Source organism: Canis lupus, unplaced genomic scaffold (assembly GCF_011100685.1).
Source record: "Canis lupus familiaris isolate Mischka breed German Shepherd unplaced genomic scaffold, alternate assembly UU_Cfam_GSD_1.0 chrUn_S1846H2043, whole genome shotgun sequence".
Lineage (NCBI taxonomy): Eukaryota > Metazoa > Chordata > Mammalia > Carnivora > Canidae > Canis > Canis lupus.
In genome coordinates, this window is record NW_023330706.1 from 23,655 (window position 1) to 40,422 (window position 16,768).

A 16,768-nucleotide genomic window follows, 5' to 3' on the forward strand; every position below is an offset into this window, starting at 1 on the left:
TCACTTCTTTCCCATCCAAGAGATTCAATACTAGACTGACTAAACAAAAGAGAGAGAAGAGTGATATAATATGGTAGAAAAGACCTGGGCTCTAGAGTTTGACAAGCCAAGGTTCAAATCTCAGCCTGATCCTTGAGGGGGGAACTTGTAAACTTGAGCGAAGGCATGGTTTCCTCATGACACAATGGTAACAAGACCTAGCTCCTGTGGTTGTTACTGGCACATCCTAGGTGTCTTGGGCACTATGAGCACCCATGGATCCAAACACATTGCCTTTGCTCTGCAAGTTGTGGCTCATTTAGAAAAATACTTGGCTACTCTTTTGCCTCTGCTACATCAGACAGAAACTAGTGAGATATTCCAGAACATCCTAATGAAGCCACACATGCCTAATAAGATGGCAGCTTTTCCCCAAGCTCATGCCAAGAGCCAGCGTTAGGCAAAGCAAGACCTGAGAAGGGACTGCAGTTAGACAGACAGACATGTTTTCTCCCCAGCCCTGTGAGTTTTTACTCAAAAAAAAAAAAAAAAGAAAAGAATAGAAAAAGAAAAAGAAAAAGAAAACATAAAAAAAAATATCCACAGGAGTATCCACATTCCAAAAAAATATTCTTCCCTATATAAGAAATGGATTTCATAGGATTTTGTCTATGCTTTATACATTTTAATCAGATATTATCCTAAGTTACAACCCAATATTTTCTGGAAGCAGAAGTTTACAAAATAAGTAAACTTTAAGAAGGTAGGTTACTTTGAAAGCTATCCTAGTTTTAAAGATGTAACCACTGGTATCACAATATTAGTTATTAAATGTCACAAATTAGGACTTTAGCCCACTGACTAGTAGTATTTTAAAATCTGTACTCAAAGTACAACAGAAAGTATCATGCTTTCTTATTTTATTAGAGAACTTGCGTTTCTATATATTTTTATCAACTCTGAATTTTTCATAGAAGTCTTTCACATTTTTGGTTAGATCCAAGGTCTATAAACAAAATGTGACTTCTAACTCTTCCATATGAAAAAGAGCACCCCATTGTGTTCTTTTTGCATTACAGGCTTCTCTTATACAATTTTTGTATGAAAATTGCCTCGGGATATTTGGAGAAGACATCACTTCTCTCTTGGGAGAGAATTCAAAGAGTTGTCATAACAATGAGAAGGCTGCAGGTACTGTGAATAGTTTAATAGGCTTTAGGGAGACACAGACAGCAAGGTTGCCAGGGGTCATGGCAGATACTTAGCCCTCTTCTGGAGCCCAGAGCATCCCCAGGGCAATGATTCCCAGCTGCTCCTTCTCTGAAGGCTGGCTAGCAGGTCAGGGAGGTTTTACACTGTTGGAGACCCAAGAAAGCATAGAAACTTCAAGACATTTCTGGCAGTATTAGGAGATAGCATGGTATGATACAGTGTTTGGGATTTTTTTAACACATTTTTAAATGGATCCCACATCTATATATATGATATATGTAGTTAAACATAAAATGCATAATTATTTATTTCTATTATAATATATAAATTTGCTCTGGTTGAAACCAGAGCACGGGACTTTTATTCCTGCTCCATCCTCTTCTTGATCAGTGGCTCTTGAGGCACCACAGGATTCCAGTGCTCTTTAAAATGAGTCGAAAAAAACCAGCATCATTGAGAGAAAAGGACTTGACTTGATGTCAAACTACCTCTCCAGAGTACAAACTCCAGTGCCCCATTTATCAGCTATACGACCTTTTGCCAATTACTCTAGCTCGGTATCACTTTATTCATGCCTAAAATGTGGATAAAAATAATGTCTAAATCTTAGAAATGTTGTCAAGATTCAATAAGATAAAGGATGTAAAACACATTTCTAGATGGCAATGAATAGAACTAGGAGAAGTTCCCCTGAGACTAGTGCGAGTATTATTGGAGCCTAGCTAATCACAGCTCACTGGCAACACCCCATTTTTTGTAAAACGGAGTTTAGATTCAGAACCTGGAGACACACATCATCAATCCCTCCATACTTTTGACATGTCTTAGTTTTATGACATATACCTCATTGTGTTGAGGGAAGCTTTTGGATAATCCGTGTCATCAGGAATTAAGATGAGTCAGTGCTGGTGTAAGACAAATGTTTGTTTTTCGTGTCATCACTGACAGAAAAACAAACTGTTGAATCCAAGCCTGTGAGAGTGATAGTGATTTCCAAAAGAGCACAACTGCAGAATGCTACCAAGTCCCCATCTGGCATGGGTCCATCCACCCACATGTCTATAGTTTAGTAAGTCACTGAAGACTGGAATCTCCATAATGACCCTTGACACTTCCTCTTTATCTCTTTTTCCAATGAATGAGAAATGAACCCTTTCCAAGACCCAGCTATTTCCATTTAAAGTTTTTTCCTTGGTCCCATATATTCATATTGAGGAAATCTTCCCACAAATTATCTCCTCTTTCTTCAATGCCTATCATATCCTATGACATGGTTTTTGAATTGTATTGTACTGTGTTGTGTTGTATACTTTTATATGGATAATAAAAATCATTCCATAACCTAGTAGGTTAGACAACCATTTCTTTGGTTATGATTCACATAACACATCAGTGGAGGTTCATCTGAGCAGTTCTGGTCTCAGCTGAGGGAACTTGTGCACTTGCAGTTAGCCTGCAGCTCATCTGGAGCTAACCTAGGTGTTTGTGTATTGGCGCTGGCTCTCAATTGGTCCCCATGTCTTCAATAACGTAGGTTCTCCTCCTTTCATATGGTGGAGGAAGAGTTCCCAGAAGCAAGAGGGACTTTTCAAGAGTTAATGTGGGAGAGGACTGTGCAAAAGACCACGCCAAAGGTGGTGGTTTACAAGACGAGGAGGCATTATTTCTTGAGATCATACATCATAAAACTCACAGCAGCACCACTACCGCACATATCCTTTTCTTCACTGGCTTCTCATTCTCAGTTCTGTACACCAGCATTTCCTAAGGGGTATTCCAAGTAGGGTAGGAAGAATCTTTGAAATACTAACTCATTTTTTTACCTCAGGTATTCCTTCCCTCATCCTTCTTCCTGTCTTAAGCTGTCTTAAGAGGCAACTAAATCACCTCCTCGGACATAGAAGCAAGAGGAGAATATGAGGAAAAGGGATCTCCATGTTGCTTATGAGTTTATCAGAGTTGGCTTTCTAGGAAACAAAAATGATTCGTGGCATAGAGTAGAAGATTTAGGTGGCAATCTCATGGGAAAAGCCAAAACCACAGGGTAGGAATATAGGATATCTGCACCTTTCCCTGGATAGAAACCTAAAGGAAGCAATAATTCCTGACAGAATAGCAAGCTGACATGTCCAGGAAAGATGGGGCACTCTATGTCCATGCAGTTTCTTATACCTCAACATGGAACACATCAGTTAGTAAAAGTATCTCCATCAGTCCCAGAATAGTTGGAAGAAATAAAAAACCACTGGGTGTGAGAGACATGCCTCAGCAACAGGAGTACACACCAACTTCCCAGGATCAGAGAGCAATTTGGACACTTCAGCAGCTATTAGTATACACCAATGACACAGAGCAACCAGATAAGTGGCACTTCACCAATTTACAGCCTCCCCGGCACCAGAAGACTCCAGAACATAGACACACTCATGGGGGCAATTAAGAAAACCTAAATCACTACCAGTCTTGGAACAGAGAATCAAACTAGGCATCAAGTGAACTATTTAAAACTACAGAACGGTACATTTCTGACTTATGCCAGTGTATAGATGGAGATTGCTATCAGTGCATATAGAATATATGATCCATGCATTGTTTTATCTTTCCCAGGAAGGTTTCCCTTGTTAAATAGGTCTCGGAAATTCTTACTTTCCTTTTGGAAGTCAAATGCCCCAGTTTTCTTCCACATATATTTGACATTATTCCACCCTTTTGAAGTGACCCCTTTAATTAATCATCCTGGGAACATTTATTGCCTTGTGCAGAGTAGTGGCCAGGTGTTTAAGGTTATTTGGTGAAATGTTGCTCATCTGTTTATCCTTCGACACCTTGGCTCATCTGTTGACTCTTAAAGAATTCAGTTACTTAAGCAATGTTAAGGTATCTTCAAAGGGAAACATTCTTTTGAGCAGTAGAAACTTTGAACTCAGCTTCTCACTGCTGATCAACTTTTCTTTGGAAAGTTCTTGCTTCAGTAGGGAATGTTGAGTAACTAAAAATCATCTCTGGAAACTGGTGGTCAATAAATGCATTCATAACCTCAGGATACCTTGTTTTCCTTATTCTATGTTCCCTTTCAAGCCTTGTGCTTGTGTGTAGGTTTATATATACATGTATGTTTGAGTGTGTGTGTGAGGAAGTGTGTTTCCACACTTCATTGTGGTTTAGGCTCTTTTCAGTAAATGTTCAACCTATTTAACCGAAAACATCATCTCTGGGTGGGTTGGTGTGGTATCACAAGGGAACACAGCCACCACATAGCCAGCATGTAATGACTATTTCCCTTGGACCCTGACTGCAGAAAGTCATCCTTGAAGATGGCCCAGAGCAGAGCAACAGAGAAGTAGGGTCAGGCAGATTGTGTCCTGAGAGGCAGATCCTTTGGATGTTAGAACTTGAGCACTCAGAAAGTCAAAGAGGAAATCAGGCTGAGGGGAGACTGGCTGTGAAAGCAGAGGATTACCACACTCAGTTTGATTTGCATACCAAATCCTTCTAGCCTTTAAAATCAGATCTGACACCTGAACCCACTGATCACTCCAATAGAAAACAAACATCTACAGGTTCAGTGTCTCCTGTTGCATTGCAAAGACAGTAACTGATGGCACAGGAAATACTGACCTTCAATCTGATCGAGTCTCAGATCAGTCTGAAGGATATGAGGAAGAACTCTTCAACACCATAACGATGCTGTTAGCCAACATCAGAACGTGGAGAGTTGTACACAACAAATGACTCCGTTTCCCTCCTCTAGCCACTACAATGAACATGCTGTATAATGGCAATGGTGAAAATAAGGCTAAGTGAATGAAAATACACTAACCTCCCTTCTTCCTTAGATTCAGGCCAGAAGACCACTAAAAGAAGTCTTTTCAGAAGGTTAGCCTTTTGGTGCTGCGGTGGTATTTGCTGGAACAAGTGCACAGCTGAGCCTTCTGCAGAACCCAGAGAGCGCTTTGGAGTTCCCTCTCGCGGATATCTGTAGTAATGACAACTTGCCCTTCCCAATTCTGGTAGGTCTCAGGCTGGTCTTTTATTGCCTTCCTGAGGAGGGGGACCTCAGAGAGGCCAAGTGTTCTCATGCAAACCTACCCCAAATGGGGAAATCAATAGACAGCCCCTGGCTGTGGCTGAGAAGCTTTGGTAGTGTCATTTGATTTAGCTACTGCAGAGTCATGAGGCCAATACAGCAGGACAACTTTTTGTCCATTCCACTTTTTCCCAGAGGCCCGTGTAGGCCTGTTCAGATCAGTCAAAATGGACTCTGTGTGCATGAATCATCTTCATATTTTCCCATTGTCTTCTGAACTCACAGTAGTCTCCGGTCTCTTTCAACTGAGTCTACCTAATCTAACAACTGAAAACATCTTACCTAAGCCTAAAGACTCATCCTGTGCCAAGTATGAATCCATGAATCCTAACAGAATATGTTAAATGACAGTCACAGAGGCATCTTCAAAAAATCAGCCAGTATAAAATCATGCAGAATCCTAAAGCAGAAACTAAATTCTGGGGACAGAGTTAACTTGGATAGTGAATCTGTTCTTGTGGTAGCATCTGTTTTAAAGGTGGAGACTTCTAGCTTTTTCTGCACATGAGTATGTGAAGCTGTGATTGGTGTCTTTCATTATGATTGCCCACGAACTGACATAGGCATAACTGATTAAGAACTTGACACACTGGAAAACACTTCATGAAATCAAAATTTAAGGAAGCTGCTGTAGGAGTTAAAAGCCCCTTACATTAGAAATACTTTCTGTTTTCACCACACACTGCCCACCTGAAGACTCCTTGCAAAATACTAATACTACTATGACTACTAGTAATAATAATAATAATAATATTATTATTATTAATAACAATATAATATCAGTCCATTCATCCCTAAAATGTGGATAAAAATAATGTCTAAATCTTAGAAATGTTCTACAGATTAAATAAAATAATATATGTAAAATACATTTCTGAAAAAGCAGTTAATGGAACTAGGAGAAGTTTCCCTGAGACTAGTGTGAGTATTATTGGAGCCTCGCTAATCGCAGCTCACTGGCAAAACCCAATTTTGTTAAACGGAGTTTAGATTCAGAACCTGGAGACACATATCCTCAATCCCTCCATACTTTTAACATGTGTTCATTTTTTCTTTAGTGTAATCCATATCATTAGGAATTAAGATGAGTCTAGTGTCATGTCTGACAGTATGCTGTTATAAGACAAATGTTTGTTTTTTATTTCATCAGTGACAGAAAAACCACCTGTTGAATCCAAGCCAGTGAGAGAGAGAGAGTGATTTCCAAAAAGGCACAACTGCAGAATGCTACCAAGTCCCCATCTGGCATGGGTCCATCCACCTACATGTCTATAGTTTACTAAGTCATTGAAGACTGGAATCTCCATAATGATACTTGACACTTCCTTTTTCTTTATTCTTCCCATGAGTGAAAAATGAACCCCTTCCACGATCCAGCTATTTCCATTTAAAGGTTTTTCATTGGTCCCATATATTCATATTGAGGAAATCTTCCCACAAATTATTTCCTCTATCTTCAATGCCTACCATATCTATCATATTACATAGTTTTGTATTGTGTTGTGTTGTATGTATTTATATGAATAATAATCATTCCATAACTCAGTAAGCTTGACAACCATTTCCTTTGACTATGATTCACATAACACTTCAGTGGAGGCTCATCTGAGCAGTTCTGGTCTCAGCTGAGGTCACCAGTGCACTTGCAGTTAGCCTCAAGCTCCTCTGGAGCTTACCTAGGTGTCTGTCTATTGGCGCTGTCTCTCAATTGGTCCCCATGTCTTCAATAAGGTAGCTTCTCCTCCTTTCATATGGTGGAGGAAGAGTTCCCAGAAGCAAGAGGGACTTTTCAAGAGTTAATGTGGGAGAGGACTGTGCAAAGGACCACGCCAAAGGTGGTGGTTTACAAGACGAGGAGGCAATATTTCTTGAGACAACACATCATAAAACTCACTGCAGCACCAGTACCACACATATCCTTTCCTTCACTGGCTTTTCATCCTCAGTTCTCCACACCAGCATTTCCTAAGTAGTATTCCAAGCATGGTAGGTAGAATCTTTGAAATACTAACTCATTTTTTTACCTCAGGTGTTCCTTCCCTCATCCTTCTTCCTGTCTTAATCTGCTTACAAGGCAACTAAATCACCTCCTCGGACATAGAAGCAAGAGGAGAATATGAGGAAAATGGAGTTCTTTGCTGCTTATGAGTTTTACAGATTTAGCTTTCTAAGAAACAAAAATGATTTGTGACATAGAGTAGAAGATTTACGTGGCAATCTCATGGGAAAAGCCCAAAACCACTAGGCAGGTACATGGGATATCTGCACCATTCCTGGATGGAAACCAAAAGGAAGCAGAAATTCCTCACAGAATAGTGAGCTGACATGTCTAAGAGAGATGGGGCCCTCTACATCCACGCAGAGTTTCTTATACCTCAACATGGAACAGATCAGTTAGTAAAAGTATCTCCATCAGTCCCAGAATAGTATGGAAGAAATAGAAAGCCACTGGGTCTGAAAGACATGCCTCAGCAACAGGAGTACAGACCAATTTCCCAGGACCAGAGAATCAAACTAGACATCAAGTGAGCTATTTAGTACTACAGAACTGTACATTTCTTACACATGCCTGTGTATAGACTGAGAGTGGTATCAGTGCATATAGAATATATGATCCATGCATTGTTTTCCCTTTCCCAGAAAGGGTTCCCTTGTCAAATAGGTTTGGGAAGTTCATGCTTTCCTCTTGGAAGTCAAATGTGCCAGTTTATTCCACATTTAGTTGACATTATTTGACTCTTTCGAAGTGACCCCATTAATTAATGTTCCTTGGAACATTAATAAACATTTCTCTAAATTTATTTCTTTTTTTTTTAAAGATTTTATTTATTTATGATAGTCACACACACAGAGAGAGAGAGAGGCAGAGACACAGGCAGAGGGAGAAGCAGGCTCCATGCAGGGAGCCCGATGTGGGATTTGATCCCGGGTCTCCAGGATCGCGCCCTGGGCCAAAGGCAGGCGCCAAACCGCTGCGCCACCCAGGGATCCCTCTAAATTTATTTCTTAAGTCATAGTTTAACATTCCACTCCCTGCTTAGAAGCCATCAATGGATTTCAATAAATCTTTGGTGTTTTCCTTTTTTTGTCCAAAAAAAAAAATCTCATCTTTAAAATCCTCCCCAATGCAGCCTGCTCTAGTAATTAGTATTGTCTTCACTCTTTCCCAGTGCAGATCCTTTAGTTTAGCTGGGTCAGACATATCCTTGGTTCCTGAACACAGCACACTCACTTTTCTACTATAATTCTCACCTCTTCTTGGACTCTGCATTGCCACACACTATGTAGGCTAGCCATTTGGGTTCTCCAATCCCAGTAATTTCACAAAGCCTTTCTGATCTCAATTTAATTTTTTCTTTATAAAATATGAGCACCTAACCCTACTAGACAGTGGCTCACATGCTGCTTTGACCATCAGGAATTATGCTGATGTGTTCATACGTTATACAGAAAATCCAAATTCCTGAGGTAAACAACTGTATCTTGTGTTAGTTTTATAGTACTTTTAAAGCCTGGCTAAATGTCTACTCAAAAAAATGTACGAATTAATATGTTCAATTTTCTAAGAGTATAGAGATTTTATAGAGACTGGTAGAAACTGCAAGTTTTAAAACATGAGGTTGAACACAGCACATGAAATTTTAGGGGGCGACAATAAGACATAGGTTTGAGTAATTGTTTTAGATATGACTTCACAGGCTGAGTCACATGTTCTTGGATAGACTATTTTTATTCATTATACAAACAACGTGATATTGGTGTGATATATTTGGGAATAATTGCATGTTTGTATGAAATTTAAATATCAACAATCCAGAATAAAAGGGGCAAAACACATAGCTGGGTAAGGCATCTGTGAGTTTTTAAACCAAGGAAGATATTGGAAAAAAAGGAAAGAAAGAAATTGACAAGAAGAGGAGATAGAAATACAAGGAGGTATAGAAAAGCTGAAACAACTAATTTGTCAATTGTGACTCATAGAAGAGATTTCTGACATAGGGAAATAGTTAATAAATGTTAGTTTTGCCCTCAGGATACTCCAGCATAATATCTCTGAGAACAGCAATTCATTTCTTAATTTTGAAGAAAAGATCCTGAGAACTCTGATAAACTGTAAAAGGATCTAACTGCATAATCTAGAATGAGTGACAGGCAATTAGGTGTTCCCCATTGGCCTTTACCATACCTGGGAGTAAGATGTGTGTAATCATTAGTTAATATGCACTTAGTGATACAGTTAAGGTTAAACATGTCTAAAAGTAAAATAAAGGTACTTAGAATGACTATCTTACTTTATTCCAGAAAGAAAGTTACTCACAGGCTACCAGTATAAGAAAACTATTTCTCAAAATTGGTGGATCAATTACCATGATGAATCTCTCTCTCTCTCTCTCTCTCTCTCTCTCCCTCTCTCTCTCTAATAACACTCAGTTTTTATTCATACGAGGAACATGTAAGAATTTGGTGAATGGAATATATACCAGTAGAAGAAACCAGCTTTTTTTCAGAGAGCACTGAACAATGCCTTTTATATTTTTCTGTAATTCTTTCTATGCTAGTCGAATGGGCCAATAAATACTCTGAAGATTTATAGTGGATGGTGACTATTTTCCAGTTTTGTTTTGTTTTACTTCCCCATAGCATAACTGGTGCTACGAGCAAATTGGTTTCTTCATAGTCTTGGGCCTCAATGTCAGTATTAATTTAGTTGGCTTACTCTTTTAAAGAATGAAGTCATTCCTTTGTCAAATAAAAGAAACAAGTAGAAAAACCAAACTGCCAAAGGAAAATTGTAATTTCTTAAAGTGGATAAAGAGAAACTGCTTTATAAGAATGGGAGGTTTTCCAAAATGTAAAAGTATAAAACTAGTTGGGAAATAAATAAACAAAACAAAGCAACACCATCCTCAGGATAATAATTATCTCTGTGCAAGGAAAGACTAGGATTAGGAGAAAGGGGAAAGAAAGAAACTCCAAGCACACATACATCAATTTAAATTCTTGGAAGATTTAAAAATGCTTACACTTCACCATGTGCTTCATACTTCTGAAGAACATGTTGTAGGTAACTTGATCATATAAATATCTACCACATACCCATGCATACACAAACGCACACATTGAATTGTATATGTAAACATACAGAACACTGTTAAATGAATAAGTAAACAAACGACAGAAATTTTAAGATTTTGTATTTATTCATAAGATACCGATAGAGAGGCAGAGACACAGACAGAGGGAGGAACAGGCTCCTCACAGGGAGCCAGATGCAGGACTCGATCCCCAGACCAGGATCACACCCTGAGCCAAAGGCAGGCAGGTGCTCAATCGCTGAGTCACCCAGAGGTCCCTAAAGTACAGAAATTCTTAGCATTCAGCAATTTTATCTGTGATTCCTCTGTATTGATGATCTGGTTCACTCAGTCCAAGTGGCTGAACAGTAGTACTCCATTATATGATGATACATTTATGTGTGTACACATCTAGTCAAACTTTCTAGAGGCTTACCTAGTTTATTAGCTTTCAAAGAAATTGATTTTTTAAATCATCTCCATAAATGTTTTTCCCAGGCTTATTAATTTGTGTTTTGTTTTTATAATTCTGTTGCTTCAACTTTCTTACTCCTTTGATTTCTTCATCTAGCTTCTTGGATTAAATGCTAGCTAATTGTAGTAAATATATTTAAGACTATTCATAACTTCTAAGTATTGCTTTAGCTATACCTCACAAATTTATTTTTCATATTTTAGTTTGTTGATAAAACCATTACAGTTTATGATTTTCCTTGTGAAGTCTTTTTTAACCTAGTCATTATTTAAGCTTTTGGGTTTTTTTTTTTCAGATTTTCTAACCTGTAGGATTTTAATTACTAGCTGTAATAGTTAATTTCTAATTAAACTGCACTGTAATCAGATAATATGGTTTGAATAACTATGACTCTTTGTGACTGAGAGTGTACAGTTAATTTTATAAATATTTAAAATGTTGCATGCATGCTTTAGGAGAATGTGTATTCTCTGTTGTATTCTCTTTTGAGTGCAGGGATATGGAAACTCACAATTATGTCATACGTGTTACTCAAATTCTCTATATATTCTCCAAATGTGCAGTTTCTGAGAGAGGTGTTAAATTTTGCCATTATGCTTCTGTGAGCTTTTTTAAAAATTTTTATTTATTTGTGATAATCACAGAGAGAGAGAGAGAGAGGCAGAGACATAGGCAGAGGGAGAAGCAGGCTCCATGCACCGGGAGCCCAATGTGGGACTCGATCCCGGGTCTCCAGGATCGCGCCCTGGGCCAAAGGCAGGCGCAAAACCACTGTGCCCCCCAGGGATCCCTCTGTGAGCTTTTCACTTTTATTTTGTAATTCTGAGTTTTCGTAGTTGCTGGCTTTTGGTGTTTTATGGTTTAAGTCTATATTATTAGGCACATACAAATTTATAATTTCTATAGCCTTTTCATGAATTATAAATTATAACTTATTTGCTTTATTCGCATTAATGCTTCAACTTCATACTCGCCTTTGACAGATATTGTTGCACTAGCTTTTTTTTTGGTTCATATATGCTTAGTCTATTTCTTTTTTTTCTTTTTATATTTTCTGTTTTAGGTTGTGTGTGTAGATGTGTCCCCTGTAAGCAGCATATAACTGATTTTTTATATCCACACTGATAATTTCTGATATTTATTAAAGCGATTTAATCTATTACATTTATTGTCATTATAGTGTATTTCGAGTTATACTGACAAACCATATTTTGTATTTTTATTTCATCAAAGATTTCTCCTGGTTCCTTTTTTCTTCTTTCCTAAGTTTTGTTAGATTCATAAATCATATTTTTGTATCCTCTGTGTCAATTTTTATTTATATTAGAATTTCTTAGCTATTATGTCTTTGACCACTTTTTCCAATATTCCTCTATTATCTCTTACTAGAATCCATTAAAATTTTATGAAACAATGATTCTCAAAGAACACTCGATACGAACAACCTTTTCACTTTTCCTCTTTGTACTGCATCCTGGGTAAAATTCTCAGTTCTTTTTTCCAGTTTAATTCCTTAACCTTGGTCATTCTAGAGTCTATTCTCTTACTTTCATATTTTTTCTTTTATTTTTTCTTTTTTCCACACCTATATGTTTTCTGGGATTACTAATCAGATCTTTTTCCTATTCATACAATTTTATATTTTTTCAATAAAGATCATTTCAGGGGCACATGAGTAGCTCAGTCGGTTGAGTATACAATTCTTGATTTCAGCTCAGGTCATGAGATGGAGCCCCCACATGGGGCTCCTCACTGGGCGGGGAGTCTGCTTGAGATACCTTCTCTCCTTCTCTCCTTCCCTGCTCTCTCTCGCTCATGTGCTCTCTCTTCATTAAATAAAAATCTTTAAAAAGATCATTTCATTCATTTTCCCCTCTGATTTTGGTACCAAGAAGTAGGTCTTACTGTGACAAATACCTAAAAATGCCAAAGCAGCTTTAGAACCGGGTAAGGGGGAAGGATGTAGAAGTTTGGAGGGCCACACTGGGAAAAGCCCACATTGCTGTGAAGGAACTATTGGTAGAAATAATAGATGTTGAAGGCGATTCTGGTAAGAGTTCAGAAATAAAAGCAAGAGCTTCAGAGATAGACTCTATCTTCTTAGAGAATACATAACTAATCAGAAACAGATTGTTCGAAATATGGATGTTGAAGATTTTTCTGTGAGATCTCAGATGGAAATAAGGAACGTGTTATTGGAAACCATAAAAAAGGAGAACCTTGTCATGAAATGGCAAAAACTTGTCTTAATGAGTGTTCCAGTATTTTGTGGAAGTTTGAACTTGGAACAATAAAATCGGATATTTATCTGAGTAGATTGCTCAGGAAAGTTTTAAAGGAGCTTGTTTCCTCCTGACTCCTTATACTAAAATGCAAGAAGATAGAAATGAGTTGAAGAAGGTATTAAGCACAGAGAAGTCAGGACTCAAAGATGTGGAAAATTCTCAAGTTTCCTAATTTCTCAGTTTGTCATTTCTGCTCTAGCACTTGTGCTCATGCTCTTGCTACCCCTAGACAGTTCCCTTCTTGTCCTCTTCCCATCCATGTCCGACCTATAGAGTCAGCTTCCCAACAAAGTCTGTCTTGATTTGATCAGCCATGTTGACATTTTCTCTTGTGAATTTCTGTAGCCTTATAATCATTTTCCTGTGATTTTTGTGACATGTAGTCTTTAAGGCACGTTTCATTTTTTAATTTTACATTTTCTGAAATTGAAATTTCAATTTTACTCTTTTGTCTGTGTATATATCTATATCTTTTTCAGCAATTCTCTGTTTACCCATCAAATGCTTTTTATGGATAACACATATGTAATCCACGGGTTCTAGAATATGAGGAAATAGAAAATGTGACTTCTGAATGGTTCTCAGGTGGTTCTCCATGGCACGTACCAGAGCAGGGCTAGAGCAGTGGGAAATTTAAGCAAACCAGTGGAGCCTTGCTCTGGTCACTCCACAGCCTTGAACAAGCAGCTCAACGCTTTTTTTATACTTTTTGCTTTATTATTTTATTTTTGGGTCTGAGCAAAAAGTTTCGTGAACCCAAAAATATTGGTATAAATGTGTAGTATGTTTTAGCTTTGTCTCTCTTAGGAGAACACAGGCTTCTGCACCCAAAGAGACTGGCACAGTTATGTCTAGATAATTGGGTCAGCTTATTCTTGATTGGTTTGTGTGCAAACATGCAGACTACATCCATAGTCATCACTCCTCTTAATCTTTCAAACATCTCTGAGCCAATCTCCTAAATGTTAGTTCCCTTCTAACATTTTCCTTAAAAAAATGGTGCCTCAGGCCTCCCAGAATGAACACAAATTTTATAGCATTAATAGTTCTTTGCAGACAGCAAATTTTAGATTTCTTTCCAAAGCACATGAATGGATTTTAAGAAAATCTGTAAATGGCTATAATTTAAGAAGAAAATATTATCCTTAAGAGAACATTATAAATTGGAGGGAAAAACAACCACAACTCTTATCTAGAAACTTGTTATCTTCTACCTCTGCCCCTTCTCCTGCATGCTCTCAATCAATCAATCAATAAAATCTTTATTTCAAAACAGGAAATGGGCTCACACAATTGTGGAGTCTGGCAAGTCTCAAATCTTTGTGTATTGTGAAAGAGAGTGGTCTAGTTTCATTCTTCTGCATGTGGATGTCCAATTTTCCCAGCACCATTTATTGAAGAGACTGTCTTTCTTCCAATGGATAGTCTTTCCTCCTTTATCGAATATTAGTTGGCCATAAAGTTCAGGGTCCACTTCTGGGTTCTCTATTCTGTTCCATTGAACTATGTATCTGGTTTTTTTTTATGTGTCTGCTTTTGTGCCGATACCACACTGTCTTGATGACCACAGCTTTGTAGTACAACCTGAAATCTGGCATTGTGATGCCCCCAGATATGTTTTTTTTTTAAATTCCCCTGGCTATTCAGGGCCTTTTCTGATTCCACACAAATCATAAAATAATTTGTTTTAACTCTCTGAAAACAATCCATGGTATTTTGATAGGGATTGCATTAAACGTGTAAATTGCCCTGGGTAACATTGACATTTTCACAATCTTAATTCTGCCAATCCATGAGCATGGAATATTTTTCCATCTCTTTGTGTCTTCCTCAATTTCTTTCAGAAGCGTTCTATAGTTTTTAGGGTATAGATCCTTTACCTCTTTGGTTAGGTTTATTCCTAGGTATCTGATGCTTTTGGGTGCAATTGTAAATGGGATTGACTCCTTAATTTCTCTTTCTTCAGTCTCATTGTTAGTGTATAGAAATGCCATTGATTTCTGGGCATTGATTTTGTATCCTGCCACACTACCCAATTGCTGTATGAGATCTAGCAATCTTGGGGCGGAGGCTTTTGGGTTTTCTATGTAGAGTATGATGTCATCGGCAAAGAGGGAGAGTTTGACTTCTTCTTTGCCAATTTGAATGCCTTTAATGTCTTTTTGTTGTCTGATTGCTGAGGCTAGGACTTCCAATACTATGTTGAATAGCAGTGGTGAGAGTGGACATCCCTGTCTGGTTCCGGATCTTAGGGGAAAGGCTCCCAGTGCCTCCCCATGGAGAATGATATTTGCTGTGGGCTTTTCGTAAATGGCTTTTAAGATGTCGAGGAAATTTCCCTCTATCCCTACACTCTGAAGAGTTTTGATCAGGAATGGATGCTGTATTTTGTCAAATGCTTTCTCTGCATCTAATGAGAGGATCCTATGGTTCTTGGTTTTTCTCTTGCTGATATGATGAATCACATTGTTTGTTTTACGAGTGTTGAACCAGCCTTGCGTCCCGGGGATAAATCCTACTTGGTCGTGGTGAATAATTTTCTTAATGTGCTGTTGGATCCTATTGGCTAGCATCTTGTTGAGAATTTTTGCATCCATGTTCATCAGGGATATCGGTCTGTAATTCTCCTTTTTGGTGGGGTCTTTTCTGGATTTGGAATTAAGGTGATGCTGGCCTCATAGAACGAACTTGGAAGTACTCCATCTCTTTCTATCTTTCCAAACAGCTTTAGTAGAATAGGTATGATTTCTTCTTTAAACATTTGATAGAATTCCCCTGGGAAGCCATCTGGCCCTGGACTCTTGTGTCTTGGGAGGTTTTTTTCCATGTCTTTGTGTCTTCCTCAATTTCTTTCAGAAGTGTTCTATAGTTTTTAGGGTATAGATCCTTTACCTCTTTGGGTAGGTTTCTTCCTAGGTATCTTATGCTTTTGGGTGCAATTGTAAATGGGATTGACTCCTTAATTTCTCTTTCTTCAGTCTCATTGTTAGTGTATAGAAATGTCATTGATTTCTGGGCATTGATTTTGTATCCTGTCTCGCTGCCAAATTGCTGTATGAGTTCTAGCAATCTTGGGGTGGAGGCGTGTGGGAAATATCAGAAAGTGAGACAGAACATAAAGACTCCTAACTCTGGGAAACGAACTAGGGGTGGTGGAAGGGGAGGTGGGCAGGGGTTGCTGGTGAATGTGTGATGGGCACTGAGGGGGGCACTTGACGGGATGAGCACTGGCTGTTATTCTGTATGTTGGTAAATTGAACACCAATAAAAAATACATTTATTATAAAAATAAAAAAAATTAAAAAAAAAACTTCTGATGTAAAATAGAGCAAAAATGCTCTGGGAACACAATATGCTCTCTAATCGCTTGTCTATAAAATAGCCACTGTGTTCTCTGTGACATAATCTTATTCTAAAGTTTCTTGGCCTGTCGAGATTGATAGTTTACCTAAGTAAAATAGTTGAGGTATACTTTTTTTTTTCCTGTGAAGAGTACCTGTTTCCTAGGATCAAATCACATGTTTTCTGTGTAACAGAGTTTTCTTTTTATTCTCTTGTCTTTTCTGTTGACTTTTTTCCATGTCAGATTTTTAAAAAAATTTTTTTTTTAATTCTTATTTATTTATGATAGGCACACAGTGAGAGAGAGAGAGGC

General features: G+C 38.0%; 1 protein-coding gene across 2 annotated transcripts in view; it reads left to right on the top strand.

The window, feature by feature from the left end:
- Positions 1-6,827, top strand: part of LOC119878703 (rho GTPase-activating protein 20-like) — a 29,822-nt gene extending 22,995 nt beyond the window's left edge. The window contains exons 15-17 of one of the 2 annotated variants that reach the window (XM_038589290.1): positions 1,059-1,170; positions 5,028-5,201; positions 6,429-6,827. In XM_038589290.1, coding sequence (XP_038445218.1) covers positions 1,059-1,170; positions 5,028-5,173 — 258 coding nt within the window. In that variant the 3' untranslated portion in view covers positions 5,174-5,201; positions 6,429-6,827. Of the gene's footprint in view, positions 1-1,058; positions 1,171-5,027; positions 5,202-6,428 lie in introns of those variants that run through there. The other variant, XM_038589291.1, reaches the window with a different exon arrangement.
- The last annotated feature ends 9,941 nt before the right edge of the window (positions 6,828-16,768 follow it).